The sequence below is a fragment of the Pseudopipra pipra genome, chromosome 2, assembly GCF_036250125.1.
Source record: "Pseudopipra pipra isolate bDixPip1 chromosome 2, bDixPip1.hap1, whole genome shotgun sequence".
NCBI classification, from domain to species: domain Eukaryota; kingdom Metazoa; phylum Chordata; class Aves; order Passeriformes; family Pipridae; genus Pseudopipra; species Pseudopipra pipra.
The window spans coordinates 31,726,758-31,743,535 of record NC_087550.1 but is presented as its reverse complement, the minus strand read 5'-3'; the positions used below and the strand labels follow the sequence as shown (position 1 = coordinate 31,743,535).

The window sequence follows — 16,778 nt, the reverse complement described above, 5'->3', positions numbered from 1 at the left end:
AATGTTAGATGCAAGTGTGCTACCAAAGTATTGGCCCAAGTGGGATATAGATACTGTACTGTACCTTTTCAGAGTAACAGTAATATAGATGGAAGAGTATAACCAGATTACATCTGTGCTGGATTGAAATCTGCTCCTTCGAATCCAGCAGTTCGAAGGTTTCACATGTCACTGGCAATAAATAATGTGAAATGAGCAAAAACATCAACTTTTTTTTATACATGCACATGGGCGTGTGTGCTTATATGTGTGTATATGCATATATATAGTGTATATATAAAGAAGTGAACATTCTTAAAAGCTATATATGTATATGTGTAGCCTCTTATACATATAAATATATGGTCCATCATTCTAATTCCATTCACAACTGCACTATAACCATTGTGGTTTATAAAATCACACTTCATATGTGCATGACTCACTGGCTTCATTCATGTTTCCATATGTATGTAGAAACATAGCAAAGCAGACATTCCTAGAGACATTGCAGGACAACCTCATTGAGATGGACATTCTCACCTCCTCCCGACATGACGGTGCTTACAATGATGGGTATGTGACACTTACGTGGTCTTCCTGTTTACTGTACAGTCATTATGATCCTTGCATGAAAGCATTTGGTCATATCAGTGATGTTTAAAGGCAACACCACTGCTGCCCTCTTCCAAGATGGCTTTGAAAAAATGAAGTTCTGGGGCTTGGAGCATTGTGTCCTGTACATATTAATGGCAGACTCATTAATATGCTGGTGAGCCACAGCATGCCATTTGCTTTTTCTTCCCTTGTTGTTTTGAAAGTCATTTCATTAGTAAGAAGTACCTACAGCAATTTCAAGTCCCATATTAACTAAGATTAATTTAATTTTCATAAAAATCTTAAACCATTATTGCGCAGGCAGCCTGATACTTCATTATTAAACTGATGTCTTCCACATACCTTATCTGACAAGTGTCTGCTAGTGGTTTATGTAAGCCAAGCCTTTGAGTTTGACTTACCCACCCATTCTGGCATCTTCACTTAACTTTTGATCACTCGACTTTTAAGTTATAATCAGCTTTTAACTTGATACTTAGTGCCGAAACTGTTGAACCTTGTGTTGGCAGTTTCTAATTTGCTAGCCATTATTTACAGATCTTTTTGGTGTACTTGAACACTGCAGGTACCTCTTTGCTCAGAACAGATACATTTCTGTCTAAATAAATACTTTTCAAAACACAGGATAGTATCTGACTTATTATAAAAATCAATGTTTTTATGTAGAGCATTAGTAGAAATAAAGGATCTTTCTCTAATGCTCAGCAGTCATGCTTAGAGTAACAATAAAACCATGGCTGTAGTACTACAAACATCTATTTTGGAGAATTATGTTTTGCTTTTTACTGGACAAACTAGTGGCTTTTCTGCATGGTGATGTTTCTGTATGTGACATTTCCCGCTGTGACTGCACGAGTGACTTCATGGGGAAAACAGAGTCACATCTTCATCTGGTGTTAGCCACTGGCTTGACTGACTCTCAAGGATCCATGCTGATTGCATTTGCTCTGGCTGCAAATCTGGCCCCATAAACCATGGCAGAATGTGCAAAGTGCGTTGGGGCTGTTTTTCAGTCCTCACAAGCTGCATTTTTGTTTTACATCAGCATGGTGATAGATGAGTCAGATCCATTTCCCAGGTTTCATTCCCAGAATTTGAATGCCTTGTACATCACGGTGTCCCACCAAAATCAGGTTTTTCATTTAGGATTCCTGTGGACAGAACTCCCACTGGGACATATCATTTCAGGAACTCATGAACTTCAGTGTGTTCTTTTTGTGCTGACTTTCATGAGTCTCGCATGAGGTGCTCATAGGCTGGCGCTCAGGCTGCATTTGTCATAATGGGCAAAATACGGTGCCTCCCAATGTCACTGGACAGGAAATGCTGTTGTCTTTGACAGTAATTCACACTTTTTTAAAGGTAGGCATCAAACTAAGGTGCTCTGGACTGCTTTCTGGAAGCAGGTGCCTCTCCCCACTAGCGATATACAGGACTCTGATGCTTTTAGCCATGCCATTGTCCAGTACTTAAATTTGCTGTGTGGGGACAGTGTGAATATTCCCCTCTGTGACAATTTGGGTGCTCTGGAATGGCTTAAGCTCTCTTTCCCCATCTCCGTTCACCGATGCCACACAAAAAACGCTCTCATGCAGTGATCAGTGAATAGATAAATGCCCCCCTCTTTAATCTGACCTACACTCCTCTTCAGCCTCTGTAGGGCATTTCTGTGGGAGTGTGAGCAGGCTCCCAGTTCTGCCCGTGCCACCAGTCTGTCGTAGCTGTGCTTGGGATATTCATCTCACTCTAATGCCAGCTCTTCCACAGAGGGGACTCCTGCCCTTGAAGAGTTCTCTGTGGCATTGTTGGCACTGTGATTTTTTGTTTGGTTTTGTTTTCCTTTACTCTGTGTGACTTGCCTTTGATTTTTATTCTTCTCTTTTGTGCATGCCGTTCATGTCCGTAGCCAGCATTTTGTGAAGCTTCTTTCCTCGTCCTGGCAGTAGTCGCCATTCTCCCACCCCACGTCTCCCTTGGCATCGATTTGTCTGAGGAGTCACTTGCTGTTGGTCTTTCTTCCCTCAGGCACTTCCTGTTCAAACCTGGAGGCACTTCTCCCCTTTTTTGTACAACATCGCCGGGATATCCCCTGACGTCCAGCACTGTGTACTCACCTCCCCCTAGGCCCCTTCCCAGAAGTACCTTTTCTAGGCCTGCCTTTAACCTGAAGAAACCCTATAAGTACTGTAACTGGAAATGTGCTGCTCTGAGTGCTATTGTCATCTCAGTCACGCTGGTGATCCTGCTGGCCTATTTCATAGGTAAGCTCGTTTCTGTTTGTTTTTCTTCTTTTTATTTCATTTCTCTACAAACCTCCTATGGTGCTAATGTTTGGGAAGCAAAGGGTCAAGACTGTGGTACAGAGTGGTAGGGAAATAAGGCCTCTGTTGACTTAATTGTGGTTGCAGTGTTATGCAGTGTTATGGTAGGAAGCTTAACATATGTCATAGAGCCAGAAGAGCTTAGTAAAACGTGAGTCATATGTTGTGCTCCCTTCAATGTCATGGACTGTTTACATCCTGCAGAGGAAAGTGTACCTGGAGTGAGACAAACCCACCAGGTTTTCTCTAAGCAGCCCATTAAAACAGACGGTGAAGTCTGTGTCCCAGTCACATCCACGTCCATGGGAGTTGACCTTGATGGGACAGGGTCAGAACCAAGATTCTGATCCACAAAAATGTGTTTTAATTCTATCATTTGGTGACACATCCATTTTAGTGACATTTAAGCAATTATATTGAAGTTCACAGGATGACCAAGAGGATGAAGAAGGACTGGGTTTACACTGTGGTTCAACAGAGGCTGTTTAGAATAGGGGAAGCAGGTGAAATTTGCTTCTCAGGTGGAGAAGCAGTGGATTTTTCTTGCACTGTGCATGATCTGAACTTCTTTTGTTTGTGAGGTTTGTCAGTGTTCATTGAAAAACAGCATTCTTTCTGTATGTTGCAAAAGTAGTTGAACTACTAGAAGTGAGAATTGTATTTTTAAGCCCGTAAAGTTGTAGTGTTAGCATTACTTTTTCTTCAGTCAGATGTGATATTTGTGTTAAAAATGTCTTACAAAAGTCCATTCCTAGACTTCTGTGTTAAACTGTCAGTGGTGCAAGCTCTAGTTGTCAGACACTTTTAGATATGATCATGGGTAAAAGAGCCCGTTTCTCATGGCACAAATGAGTCTTTTTGATTTCACTGTGACTTCCTGTACACTAATGATCTATAAAAGGTTGTGGTTAGAGTTACAAATCTTAGTCTGGATTGAAAGATTTTTGCTTTTATTTCACGTGAGTATAATTAGCACTACCACAAAGGATTGCTTTTACTGTGTTCCTTTTATGTACAGTTCTTTAATGACGGATACTTTTCCACTTCTGCCTTGCTCATATTCTGGTCACTTTTATGTCTCCTGTAAGAGGAGCAGGAATGATTAATTAACCAACATTAAATCAGCAGCAGTTTGATGAAATATGCAGTCAGTTTTCATCATTTGCTATGTACATTTGGACTCACCTTTCTCATTTGTCTGGTATTCTCCTTATGCCCTGAACATGGTTCCTTTGGACATTATCTCAGTGTGTCAGAGGAGAATCATTATAACTCAGCATAGAGGTGCCTGTAAATTCTGAAGGAGGATGTGTGTGTTATTTGATAGATTGAGAGGAGTTGGGTTTGCCACTCGTTATCCTTGAACTCAGCTCCCTTTTTCAGTGTTCTCAAAAGATCACGCTCCTGCTTAAAATCACAGTTAGTGTTGTTAAAAGGTAGGTCCACTGAGTGCCCTCCCATCCTTTTTTTGTCTCCATTCAGATGAATTCTGTGGCATTCACTAGACTCCATGGATGGCTGGCAAGGTGCCAGAAATGTTTATCAGGTTGAACCGCTGTAATTATGGGTCATAATTACTAATTTCTAAAGGAACTATCAATTATTAAAAATCAAATTCGATGGTTCAGTTCAGCATAAACATATTTAGCAAAGATTGTCTCTACCAGACCCAGTGTTCTAATCAACAAGCAAAAAGGCAGATATTTAATTAGATTTTGATGAAAAATTGTGTTTAATTTCAAGTATAATCAATTATTAATTACTGTAATGAGTGACTCTGGCGGGGTTTACTAATTAACTCATTTAAAAATTATGAATAACCTTTTCATTTGTAATTATTTTTTACATCCTGTCAAGTTGCAGATGAGATTTGTATCACCTAACCCAAAAGGAAAAAAATTAATCAGGGAGTCAAAATGTTTGTACTTTCACTAAGTTAAGCTGAGACATTTTGCATTCTGATATAAACTGCGCGGTTCTTAAGAGGACCTTGTTTATTCTTTTAAATAGCCTGATCTGTTTACAAAACAAATTGCTCTTTTTCTCCAATTTTATGTTTCCCCCCCCCTATATTTGCATAGTTGCATTTTCTTACAGATGCTATTTCTCATTTAAGCAGTATCTTGCTCTCTTTGATGTCATGGGGACAATGTGAATGGTAAGATATAACTTAATCATGAATATAAGGTCTAATCTGTATAACAGCTCATGAGTGTTGGGAACTTTAATACTTTCTGTCTGCTCTTGTTAGTTAAAACAACCACAGAAATTATCTTTTTAATGACCATTTTCATCCTCCAGAGCAAACTGAGGTCATTGGAAAGGCTCCCATTTAAGTGAATGGGCTTTGGATCAAGCCCCATGGCAGTGGCTTGGCATGTAATCTAATTATTTGTACACTGATTGGTTAATGGCAATCCTTCAGAATAGTATCTAGACCTTAAGAATGTTCCTCACAGCATCAGACACATCACCATCCTCTGTTTAAATATTAGAGTATTGCACTAATATTAGAATATGAGAATATTAGAATATTGCATTAGAATAATAGCACATTGCAGGCCTTACCTTCCTGCAGAAGTGTGTGGAGCTACAAATATCAAGAGATACATGAGAGACTCTGCTGTGGGCAGTACTTTTTGTGTGACAGATGCTCAGACACAACTGTGATGGGCAACTGTCTGGGGCAGGCAGAGCCATATGGAAACAACAAGGCATTGTGTCCTTTCTGAAGTTCTTTGCTAAAGCCAGTTCAGTTTTGAAATTCATCTGGAGCACTTATTAAATCATTTGTTTGAGGCTAAAAGGCAGAGTTTCTACTATTTTATGTAAGTCTTTATGGTATTTAGCAGTCTGAGGTGCATTTATCTCACTGAGCTGTTTCAAAGAAGAGGAGAGGAGGCATTAGTAGACATCCATGACAGCTGAATGTCTGGTATCATGTGTCCACACTGTGATCAAGCTGAAGGTTTTACAGGGCTGAGTGAGTCACTGGTCTAGAGAGATAATGACAAACAAAATATAACAGGGTGTATTAAACATCAGAAGCTGGTTTTTATTTGAATTAAACAGCTTTTGATTGACTTGTTGCCACCTTTTCAAATATTCAGACACCACAGTGAGGTGGTGGCAACAATGCCTGTCAGTGTTTTGTGCACACATGGCTTATGCAAATCTCGGCAGAAGCTTGTCTTGTGGTGTGAGAGCACTGAAGAGAAAAACAGGGGTAGATCAGGGCTGTAACATTAAAATGATGGAACCATTGAAATCAAAAGCCTCTTTGAGCAGCTTGTAACTGCCCTGCTATTCTAGGAGGTCATGAAGAGACATCACTTTAAAATTAAATCCCCTGTTTTAGGAATGTCCATTCAATAGACACCTAAAAAAGGAAAATTTTCATGGCTGTTGCTGGGATGTGACGGGGTCCATATACCATTAAGCTCTGCCTTGGAGGGCTAATTTCTAGCAAGATTATGGCAGAGCTAATACCGTGAGGTATGTTGCTATCCAAATACTTTTCCAGCAGTTTCTGTATCTGGTAGATGCCAGACCTGGTAGCAGAACATTGTGAAGAGTCTCTGACATTGCTGTACTGTTTGGGAGGAAGATTTCTGAGTTTAGAAACAGAAAAGACCTGTTTACTTGTCCAGATCTCCATGCCCAGCAGCTGTTTGGCTAGATCCATGGAACAGTTTCTAAATGAATTAGTGATGGAGAATAGTTTCTGCCTGCTTAAACAGGAGGTATTATCCTCTGCCTGATGTATATTCCAGACTAGATGGGAGTACAATTTGACGTAGTTAGGCACTTGCAATTTTCCTGTACTTAAGCATGTGCTGCGGTCGCATTGCATGAACAGCAAGAAAGATGGGCATTTGATTTAGATTAAAGTTAGGGCTGGAAAACATATTATGAAGCCAAAACAGTCATTCCTTTTTATTGGAGTCAGAGCTCTCTACTTTTCAGTTCTGTGTTCATTTGAACTCTGTACAGATGCAGCTTCACTTAAAGAACAGTGTTTCTTGCTGCAGGCAAAAGGCTTTGACAGTAAAAGTGTGTTAGGACTATGATGTGTTTATAAAGTGTCTTTTGTTTTATTGTCTAAGAATCACCCTGAAAGCTAATTTTAGCTCAGTTTGTCCATGATTCTTTGATGCTATGGAGAAAACACAATTTAAAGCAGTTCTCCAAAGCTCTTAACAATCTAACTAGTTAGCTATGATGTATAGTATACTAATTACCATGGTGTTTACATGCCACTAGAGATCCATAGGAAAAGTTAATTATTAAACCTGATCCATATCTATAGATCCTACATTTATACCTTCATATTAAGATTTTTATTCATATTAAAATATAAACCAATTTATTACCCTGCCAACAAGCTTCTTTCACTTTCTGCTTTAATATTTCTTTCCTGATCCCAGATTAAGTTCTATTTTGCTACTCTTGATGTTTGTTCTTTTGATTTACAAGGATTGTAAATGAAAATTTTTGAATGTTTTCTATTTCTGTCTTGTCTTAGATAAAAGGCAGAAATGGAAGCTAAGCAATCTGTTATAGCATCTAGCAAAGCCTTTATGTTAACAGGAGCTTTGTGGACCTTTCTTGGTTCTTTCACATCTTCACAAAATCACTGTGATAAGCTCATGTAGTAACTGTGGGTCTCATTTACTTAATTTTATCCTTAATCTATAAAAATGCCAGATCCAGTCTGAAAGATGCTGTAGTGTTATCAGTAATATATTTTCTGTACTATAGAAGTTTGTGAAACATAACCATTTCAGGACATTGGTTGAAAGGGACCCAGCACTACCATTTTTATCATTTATAGTAGAACTTGAATATGTGGGGTTTATTAAACCCCACATTTTTATTAAAACTGGCTCTTTTTGTACAAAATGCAGACATGATTAGTGCCACTCCATCACTGAGTGGTACAGCTTAAATGACATCTGGCTCTTCCTTTCATACACCATGGCATTTGAGAAATACAAGCCATATTCTTCTTGTGCACATGCTCCTCTTAAACTGTAGCAACTCCATTTCCTTTAGCACTGGTTCCAACGCATTCAGAGTCAGTGGCATTGCACCCAGTGCCTGCAACAGGAGCTGGAATAACCCTGGAAAAGTCTGCATATATTTTTATATATTCTTGGTTCTGGAGATTGACCTGACTAAAGACAGAATATAAATCTGTATATATGTTGATCCTTCAATCCAGTCTTGAATGATCGTTTTTGTTGTTGAGCTCCAAATTTTTCCACTGTAAATTATCTCAGGAAGGCTAAGACATGAAAATAGTCTCAACCTCATGGAGAGATGCCATCAACCTGATGTGTGATCAAGCTTCTGTGTGATCATTCAAAAGTGCATGGAGTTGCAGAAATCTTTTTCCATCTTTTGTTCTGTAGCAGAGAGATGGGAAGATCACAGAGCTCTGTGTTAGCCTTAGTCACACTTCACTATAGTAGAGAACCAGTGAGGGCATCTGCTGTGTGTAAAGCCTCCAAGAGGCTGGTGAGTAGCAGTGAGCTCAGGAAAGCTGCCTGTGGGAATCTGGCAAAAGAGACTTTACTGGGCCAGATCCATAATGAAATAGTGAATCACTGAAATGCTTCAGCTCCATCACTTCACTAAAATTCCCCCATCTCCCTCTCCACATGCATGCACACACAGAAAGTAACCATCAGAGGAATGAGGAAGACACAAAATGAAATTAATGGCTTTAAACTGGAAGAGACTAGGTTTAGATTAGATATTGGGAAGAAATTCTTCACTGTGAGAGTGGCGAGGCACTGGCACAGGTTGCCCGGAGAAGGGGAGGCTGCCCCATCTCTGGGAAGTATTCAAGGCCAAGTTGGATGGGGCTTGGGGCAGTCTGGTGTAGTGGAAGGTGCCCTTGCCCATGGGTTGGAACTAGATGACCTTTAAGGTCCCTTCCAACCCAAACCATTCAAGGATTCTATGAAAATTAAAACCATGATGGCATATATTCAGTCTTGTATTTCCCCCTGTTTTGTTGTCTTTTGTTCCAGCTTTAAGTGCATGGTGGTATGAATTATAACTCATATCTTTTATTTTTCCTCACCTGCAAAGTCAGCAAGAGCTCTTTGATTATTAGGGAATTGGGTGCATCTTTTTTTTGCTTTGAATTTTCCATTGTATGTTTGGATAGCAGCTACTGTTGGCTTTATAATTTAGAGTAAAGGAAGTACAAGTGATTTATCCGCATCTTTAAAAAAAGGTTATAAAGGTACAAGATCCCACTTTAAAGCTATTCTTGTGAAGATCAATTCATTCACGTGGGTGTTAAAACCTCGCCATAGAAACTCCATTAAAGAACATTCACTGTTTCAATCTAAGATCTGTAACCTGACATTAAAAGTGTTGTGATTGGAGAAATACATCATGATGTAGATGCTATTGAAAGAATCACAGAATTATTTTGATTGGAAAAAACCTCTAAGATCATTGTGTCCAACCTTTGATGGATCATGACCATGTCAACTAAACTATAGCACGAAGTGCCACATCCAGTTTCTTGAACGCCTCCAGGGATGGTGACTCCACCACGTCCCTGAGCAGTCTATTCCAGTGCTTAACAACCCTTTCCATGAAGAAATTCTTCCTAATGTCCCACCTGAACCTCTCCTGGCACAGCTTGAGGCCCTGTCCTCTTGTCCTGTCATGAGTTACCTGGGGGAAGAGGCTGACCCCCACCGTGCTACAATGTCCTTTCAGATAGTTGCAGAGAGTGATAAGATCTCCCCTGAGCCTCCTTTTCTCCAGGGTAGACAACCTCAGCTCCCTCAATTGCTCCTCATAGGCATATTACTATTGGGAAGTATTAAAATGTAGGTATTCCATTTGATGACAATGTGTTCTGAACTTGGCGGCAAAATTCCTGCTTTGCAAAGTGGTTAGTACTTCTTCAAAGTCAAGAGTTATAAAGATCCTGGTCAAGTCTGCATCTTTTCTCAACTAATTAAGTGTTTATTGGAGACAGGAAGAATTATGAGGATTCCCATAATTTTCATTTTAAATTCTTTTCTCAATTTTCAGTGTTAAAATCCGTAAGCACTCTCACATCATGTAGGCTGACCTCTTCAGACACTGAAGGCTAGCAAACTCCAGCCACTTTACCATCTTTACACAGTAAGCCGCATACCTACTTCAGTTTTTTCCCAACTTATATGTATAAGGATCTCATTAGCTCTTTTTGGCTATAAAAATTATATTAAAATATTGTTATACAGCATTCTTGTACTTACTCCTTAAGTAATTTTCACTCTCTGCTTTTCAGTTGCCAGTGTCCCATTTCACAGACACAATTTGCTATCCATTATCTGAAGCATGTAAGGTGGCCTTTGACACTTTTTGTTTGAATCATTCAAATTTAGAAACTGCCCAGCTCTTCTATTTATCTGTTCTGTCCTCATCATTGTATTTGTCACTTGAATAGTGTTTGAGTCATCTACATGTTTAGTGATCCATGATTTTATATTTGCTTATGTAACACTGATGTAAACATTGAATAATTTCAGGTTGACTGTCAGTTGTTGAATTTCACAAGAAATTGTAACATATGATGGTTATTCACCAGCAATGATAATACTAAGGTCTTTCAGTTAGTTTTAAAATGCATGTATAAATTGCTCTTTACCATTGGAAAGTGCTTGTTTCTTAAGTCAAATGAAATTAAATCAAATGTCTTACTAACCTGTAATCTTGTCCAAAAATTAGTGACTGTTTTTCAAGATCTGTTTTTCAGAAAAGCAATACTATTGGCCTGAGCTACCACATTCATGTTCTTTATTCTGTATCAGTTTAATTCTGTGTTATGTTTTCCATTACTTTGTCTGTAATAGAGGTCAGACTGCCCAATCCAAGTGACTTGCATCCTCTTCTTTTCCCTTCTTAAATATTTGTACAGCATCAACCCTGGTAGCTGGTTCAGTATTAATCAGTGAGTCAGATTCCTCTTCTGCTGTATCATTTACTGGGTAAAAGTTAAATGAGCCTGCAGATTTAAAAATGTTTGTCCTTGAATAGATGTAGTTTAATATAATTCCTAGTTATTAATAGACTGGAAAAAAACTTATTTCCTGTGAATTAATTACATTATTGTAGTTATTTTAAATAACTAGAACAAAAATTCTTACTGAACACTTCAACCTTTATTATAACATTATTAACAATTTCCCCATCTCCATCAAGTAAATAGCTATATCGTTGATCAGTTTGCTAGGTTTCAGTACACTTAAAAAAGTGTTCTGTTGTTCTTTTTTTAATTCCAAGCCATTTATTTTCTCTTCATGTCCTCAGCTTCTTTTCACCTCTCTGCATGGTTTTAGATTTATATAGATTACTCTTTGTTTCCCTATTGTTCTGGGCTTTTATATATCACTTTTTTTATTTCTACTTATTGTTTTATTTTGACACTGAATGAAGAGGTCCTTTTGTCAAAGTCTGATCCTCTTTCATCATTGCAGGATCATTAGAAGAATGCCTTCCCTTTAGAAGTAGTCCAGCAATATGACTGATTCTTTAACTAGTCGAAAGCAGGTTGAGGCTGTATATCCAGAGGGCTCGTCTGATCTGGGAGTCTCTATCAGTGTGCCATGAAACCACACATTAGTTAGCCCTTTAGATGCCTGATCCTTTTGTAAAATTGAGAATCTTTAATACAAAGAGAGATTAATTTAATTCCATCTGTTTTTATTAAATGGCAAGATACAGGCTCTCAGCCCATAAGCTTTTATCAGTTGCTTTTAGTGAGGTTTTATAGCTGCTATAAGCCCCCAGAAAAGAAAATAACAGCAGGCTGACTCCAGAAGTGCTGGCCTTGCCTTTATGACAGTGGCACAGATGTGGTGCTGTAATCTTTATTTCACAGCTTTGATTGACCTTTGCACACAGATACTGAAAAAGAATCAATTTTACGGATCTTAATATCTCATGGAAGGAGTTCTCCTCTAGTCCATGTTTTTATTTCATACTAATTAGTGTGAAGGAACATAATTTAATTACAGTTAAGTGGAGACAGAGAATTGTTTGCCATAATGGTTTTTTTTTTTCAGTGTTTTTAAATACCATACATTTTTGTGGGTAACTAGTCATAGAGTAATCTCAATTAGGGATGTCACTGACAGTGAAAAATATTCCTCAGTTATAGTTTAGTGTTTCTCTCCCGTCCTTTTCTAGCATAAATTAGAAGATGGCTTCAAAGCCTGCTTTGCAGCCAGGTCATGCATTTCTGTTGGGTATGTGAAGGGATACATTTTTTGGAGGTTTTTACCTGTAGTTAAAGTAGTTAAAGGGTGAAGTGTTGTTGTTAAGTATACTGCCCAGACAACATACTAGGTGACCTGTAAAATAATGAACAAAAGGTCCAATCTACTCTTTCCCACTCTGTTAAGATTTCAAACCACTTCTTATGCTGAAACTTAAAATCTCCAAAAGGACCACTTACACACTTCCCCTTGTGATACTGGAGTCTGATGCACAATGGATAGTTAGAGGTTGTTGAATCTTTGTCTTTCAATGAAAACCTATAAACATCATCACCAGCTTTTCCTATCTTCCTCTCTATTTGATTTTATCATACTGTAACTTTCAAACCTGTCCTTATTGCAATCAGAGGCTTTTGCCTAGAAAGATGATGAGAACAGCATATGTTGGATGTTTTCAAATATGATAGCACATGACACAGCAGCAGCATCACACCTTGCTTGCCTAGTACAACTGTAGCATCACTTTGTTATGCAAAGAGACTCTTTAAAAAGCAAAGCAGAACCAGGCAGTTAGCAGAGATGATGGCTATGCTTACCCTAAGTATTTCGAAAGACAATCTAATTGGACTATCAGTGGAGCAGAATCTCTTTTAATTATGGCAGAAATTGTAATGAAATCAGGAATCAAAAGGGCTTCCTGAGTCTTTTGGTTAAAAAAAAAAAAATCCCACAATCTAAGCATAATGATATTCCAAACAGTATTAATCCAGGTGGTCAGTAACAGTTTATTTATATAGTGTACCTTCCCCAGTCAGACTGCATCATGGGCAACTCCAGTTTGGGAAACATGTATGTGAGACCATTCTGGGCATCCAGCTGGTCCAGAATGGATACATTTTTATACTGTTAACCTCTTATGAATGGTCAAACCCAAACTTGTCTACTGAGAGTGATCTCTGGTCCTTGCTAGCTGAACACAGTGCACAGGAATTCAAAAGGTGTTGGCTGACCAGAGCCAGAGTCATGATAGAGTCCCTTCTAACAAATAAATGTTGTAGACCATCAAGTCACACTGCTTGGTACTGTTTAATTCACTAATATCAACTTAGTCTTTGGGGGTGAAGGCACACAAGGCACACAAGGCAGTGTGCTGTGTCCCTGAGCAAGCACTTTGATACACTTGTATTTAATGATGAAACAAAATTATCATGCCTAAATTACCACTAGTGAACATTTTGAGCCTCTCACTACAAAGAAGACATTGAGGTGCTGGAGCATCTCCAGAGAAGGGCAATGGAGCTGGTGAAGGATGGAGCACAAGTCTGATGAGGAGCAGCTGAGGTAGCTGGGGGGTATTTAGCCTGGAGAAAAGGGGGTTTAGGGGGACCTTATGACTCTCTACGACAGCCTGAAAGGAGGCTGTGGAGACCTGTGTCAATCTCTTCTCCCAGGTAACAAGTGACAGGCCCAGAGGAAAAGTCCTCTTGTGCTAGGAGAGATTTAGACTGGATATTAGGAAAAGTTTCTTCACTGGAAGGGTTGTCAAGCACTGGAACATGCTTCCCAGGGAAGTGGTGGAATCACCTTGCCTGGAAGTATTCAAAAGGCATGTGGATGTGACAGCTGGGGACATGGTTTAGTGTTGAACATGGTGGTGCTGGGTTAGTGGTTCGACTTCATGCCTTTAGAGGTCTTTTCCAACTTTAACAATTCTATGATTCTGTAGCCTAAAAAGACTTGTACGTGTTGTAAGAGTAGGGTATCTCTGCTGCTAGTGTGCTCACTCACTTAGGCAAAATTTTGCCATTGGATCCACTGTAAATTGTCTATTCGTACTGCAGAAGTGCTGAGGTAATGGAGAATTGTGACACCTCTTTTTTATTTGAGAGAAAAAGCAATGGTGTGTGCTTTATCACATCCCTGATCCTCCCAGAGCTGGCTACCACAAAACTAGAAAATCTGAGTTCACACATGCTCAGTAGAGATCTGTTTAGAGTGCAGTAGCAAAATTGTCTGCACCAAGTGTATTCCTTCCCTTTCCAACCCCCTCCTACTGCTACCAACCAGGCTGCACATATGGCATCCCTAGAAAGCAATTGAACGTGCTACAATGCTGGAGTTGCCAGGGTTGAGTGGCAATTTCTGTGCAATTGTTCTGCTCAGCATTGGGCCTGTGGAAAAAAAATAGCCTGTGATGAGGGAATTAAAGGCTATTACAGAGCACATATGCATACAGGGTTTAATGCAGAATCACACAAGCAATCTTAATTCTCTTCTTTGCTCACTTTTGAGTGCTTGACTTGTCGAACTTGGAGTTTTTTGAGGAAATTCTTTTTTTAGGTATAATTAAAGATGCCTGTAGGTCTTTTCAGGAGAACGCTGTGGGTTGCATTTGCTAGCGCTTGCCTTAATCTATGTGCTGAATTTAGTTCTAAGTCCAAGGGAACAAATCATCAGGTTATGTTAAGTTTTGTTATTGAGAGAGCTTTTCACACTGATCTGAACCATTCACTTAGATTTATAGCATCTGAAAGTATTGTGCTGGATTTTGCTCATGGTCTCTGGACAGAAAAAAATTATTGTGTCGTTAATTGTGCTGTGTCACCCACTTTATCAGCTTTCTCAGACTCTATTCATTTGCCAAGATTTTGTACAGGAAAAAAAAAAGGGATTTTTTTCCCCCTCTCCAATTGTTGGAACAATCTGTTTTTCTAGTATATGTAAAGAAAAAATAGAAAATAAATTTAAACATCCTAAGCCTACTTTAAACATATCTGTGCTTTTGTCATCCAAAGCAACTAAAACAATTGAGATGCTCTTGAACACGTGTAGATTAAATTTTTTCATGTCTCTTCAAATAGTCACAAAGCTGATAGGATTCTGCTTTAGAGCTCAGTTTTGACAATGCTGATGAGCACTCTGGCCCAGATCTACAAAATGTGTAAATTTGTACTGAATTTGAAGTACCTCCATTATGCTTTTGAAGTCACTAAATTTACTCATGCTAAGTAAAGCTCAAGTTAAACCTGTACTTTGGACATCAAGGGATTCTGAGAATGTAATTTTGTTAATTTTTCTTGCATCAACTAGCACAGCCCAACTGGGGCTCCAGTGCTATGAGAATGTGCAAAGGTGACTAATGACACTAATGCAGTTTTCAGGATTTTCAGTATTTTTTTTTAGGATTAAAGCACAAGCAGTGTTCTCAAAGACATTTACTTGTCTTACTATAATAAAATCATGTTTGTGTTCAGAAGGACAGATGAGCAGGCAGCCGTCCGAGAGATCAGCTCACACATCAGATTCTACTGCATATTTAGATCTGAATGCTTTAATTGGAATGTTTGTTTTAAACTCTGATCCCACCTCTGTTGTGCTGGGGTGTTATGAGAAGACAGATATTCATGACTTTTGCACAGCAAACTATGTTTTTTAGACTTTAGGCAAACTATTATATTAATTTTGGAAGGCAGGTTTTCTGACCGTTATCAGATTAAGATAATGAGGAAGGAAGCATGTGAGAGCTGGTTGACTTGCCTATCTAAATTTCACCCTTTTTAATTAGCACCTCACAGTTTATATGTGTGTAATGAAAGGGCATTTGTAAAATATACTGTCGACACAAGGCTAGCCCAGAATTTTAGTAAACGTGAAGCAGGATGGGAGGCCCTCTGGTAGAGCTGCCTGTCCTCATTTCTCTAATTGAAGTGAGTACCTCAATGGGAAAACCATTATTTCTAATATTATATGCACAAATTAAAGTTTCATTTAGAGGTATAGTGGGACCATCTTATAATTGACTTTGATCTTGAAGAAATATCTCAGTAATATTTATGGTAATGCAGTCTCTGCCAGAAAGGGTTTCTAGAAGGGAAAATATTATTTTACTGAGAAAGGCCTGAGCATGTGTAACACCAAATTTACTAGAGCTGTGAGGTCTAAAATAAGTTTCTTTGGTGCAGTAAGCTACCTAATAACAGCCAAGTGTTGCTGAGGTCCATCTTTCAGCTTCCTATTCTATTTCAAATTGATGTAGATGGCGAAGGGAATTACTGATGGTATTTAAGCAGACAGCTCCTTGGATAAGCCCTGCCATGTTTATGTCTATTTTTTTTCTATAGGTTGACGCTTTAAAAAATCCCCTTTAAAATAACCATAAAAATATTTAAATATCCCCATTTAAAATTGCATTTTCCCTTTCCTGGAAGAAATTACAAGCTACTGTAGCACTGGAGGGGCTGGTGATCATCTATTAGCTGTTTGAATGGACAGGCAATCAGTTCAAAGTCTTTGATCCCCAAGGGTAATTAGGAAGACTGAATAGAAAGTGCTGACTCTTTGCATTGAACAAACATTGAGCTTAACTGCTTTATTTTATAGTATCTTTCTAGTCACTTCCTTGAAGGTTTCAAAGAAATGTGATGCTTCAGCTGGAAGCCTTTTTTCTTCCCTATTAAGAGCAATTGGGAACCAAATTAAAATATGAAGTGTTCTCCTAAGAAGAAGCTAATACTGTTTGGTAGACCATCTGCTTCTATCTTGGAAATCATTGATACAGCTCTTCAGTCAGGAGGGGTCAAAGAATAACTAGTTAGTGTTAAATAACAGCAAGTAACTGTGTTTG

General features: G+C 38.7%; 1 protein-coding gene across 18 annotated transcripts in view; it reads left to right on the top strand.

Moving 5' to 3' along the window:
* Window positions 1-16,778, top strand: part of TENM4 (teneurin transmembrane protein 4) — a 1,582,078-nt gene that overhangs the window by 1,364,945 nt on the left and 200,355 nt on the right. For 12 of the 18 annotated variants that reach the window (XM_064644892.1, XM_064644900.1, XM_064644899.1 and 9 more), the window contains 2 exons: window positions 457-555; window positions 2,623-2,858. The exons of 1 other annotated variant lie outside the window; for it this stretch is intronic. In XM_064644892.1, the coding sequence (XP_064500962.1) occupies window positions 457-555; window positions 2,623-2,858 (335 nt within the window). The remainder of the gene's footprint in view (window positions 1-456; window positions 556-2,622; window positions 2,859-16,778) is intronic. 5 more of the 18 variants (XM_064644901.1, XM_064644898.1, XM_064644897.1 and 2 more) reach the window with 1 other exon arrangement.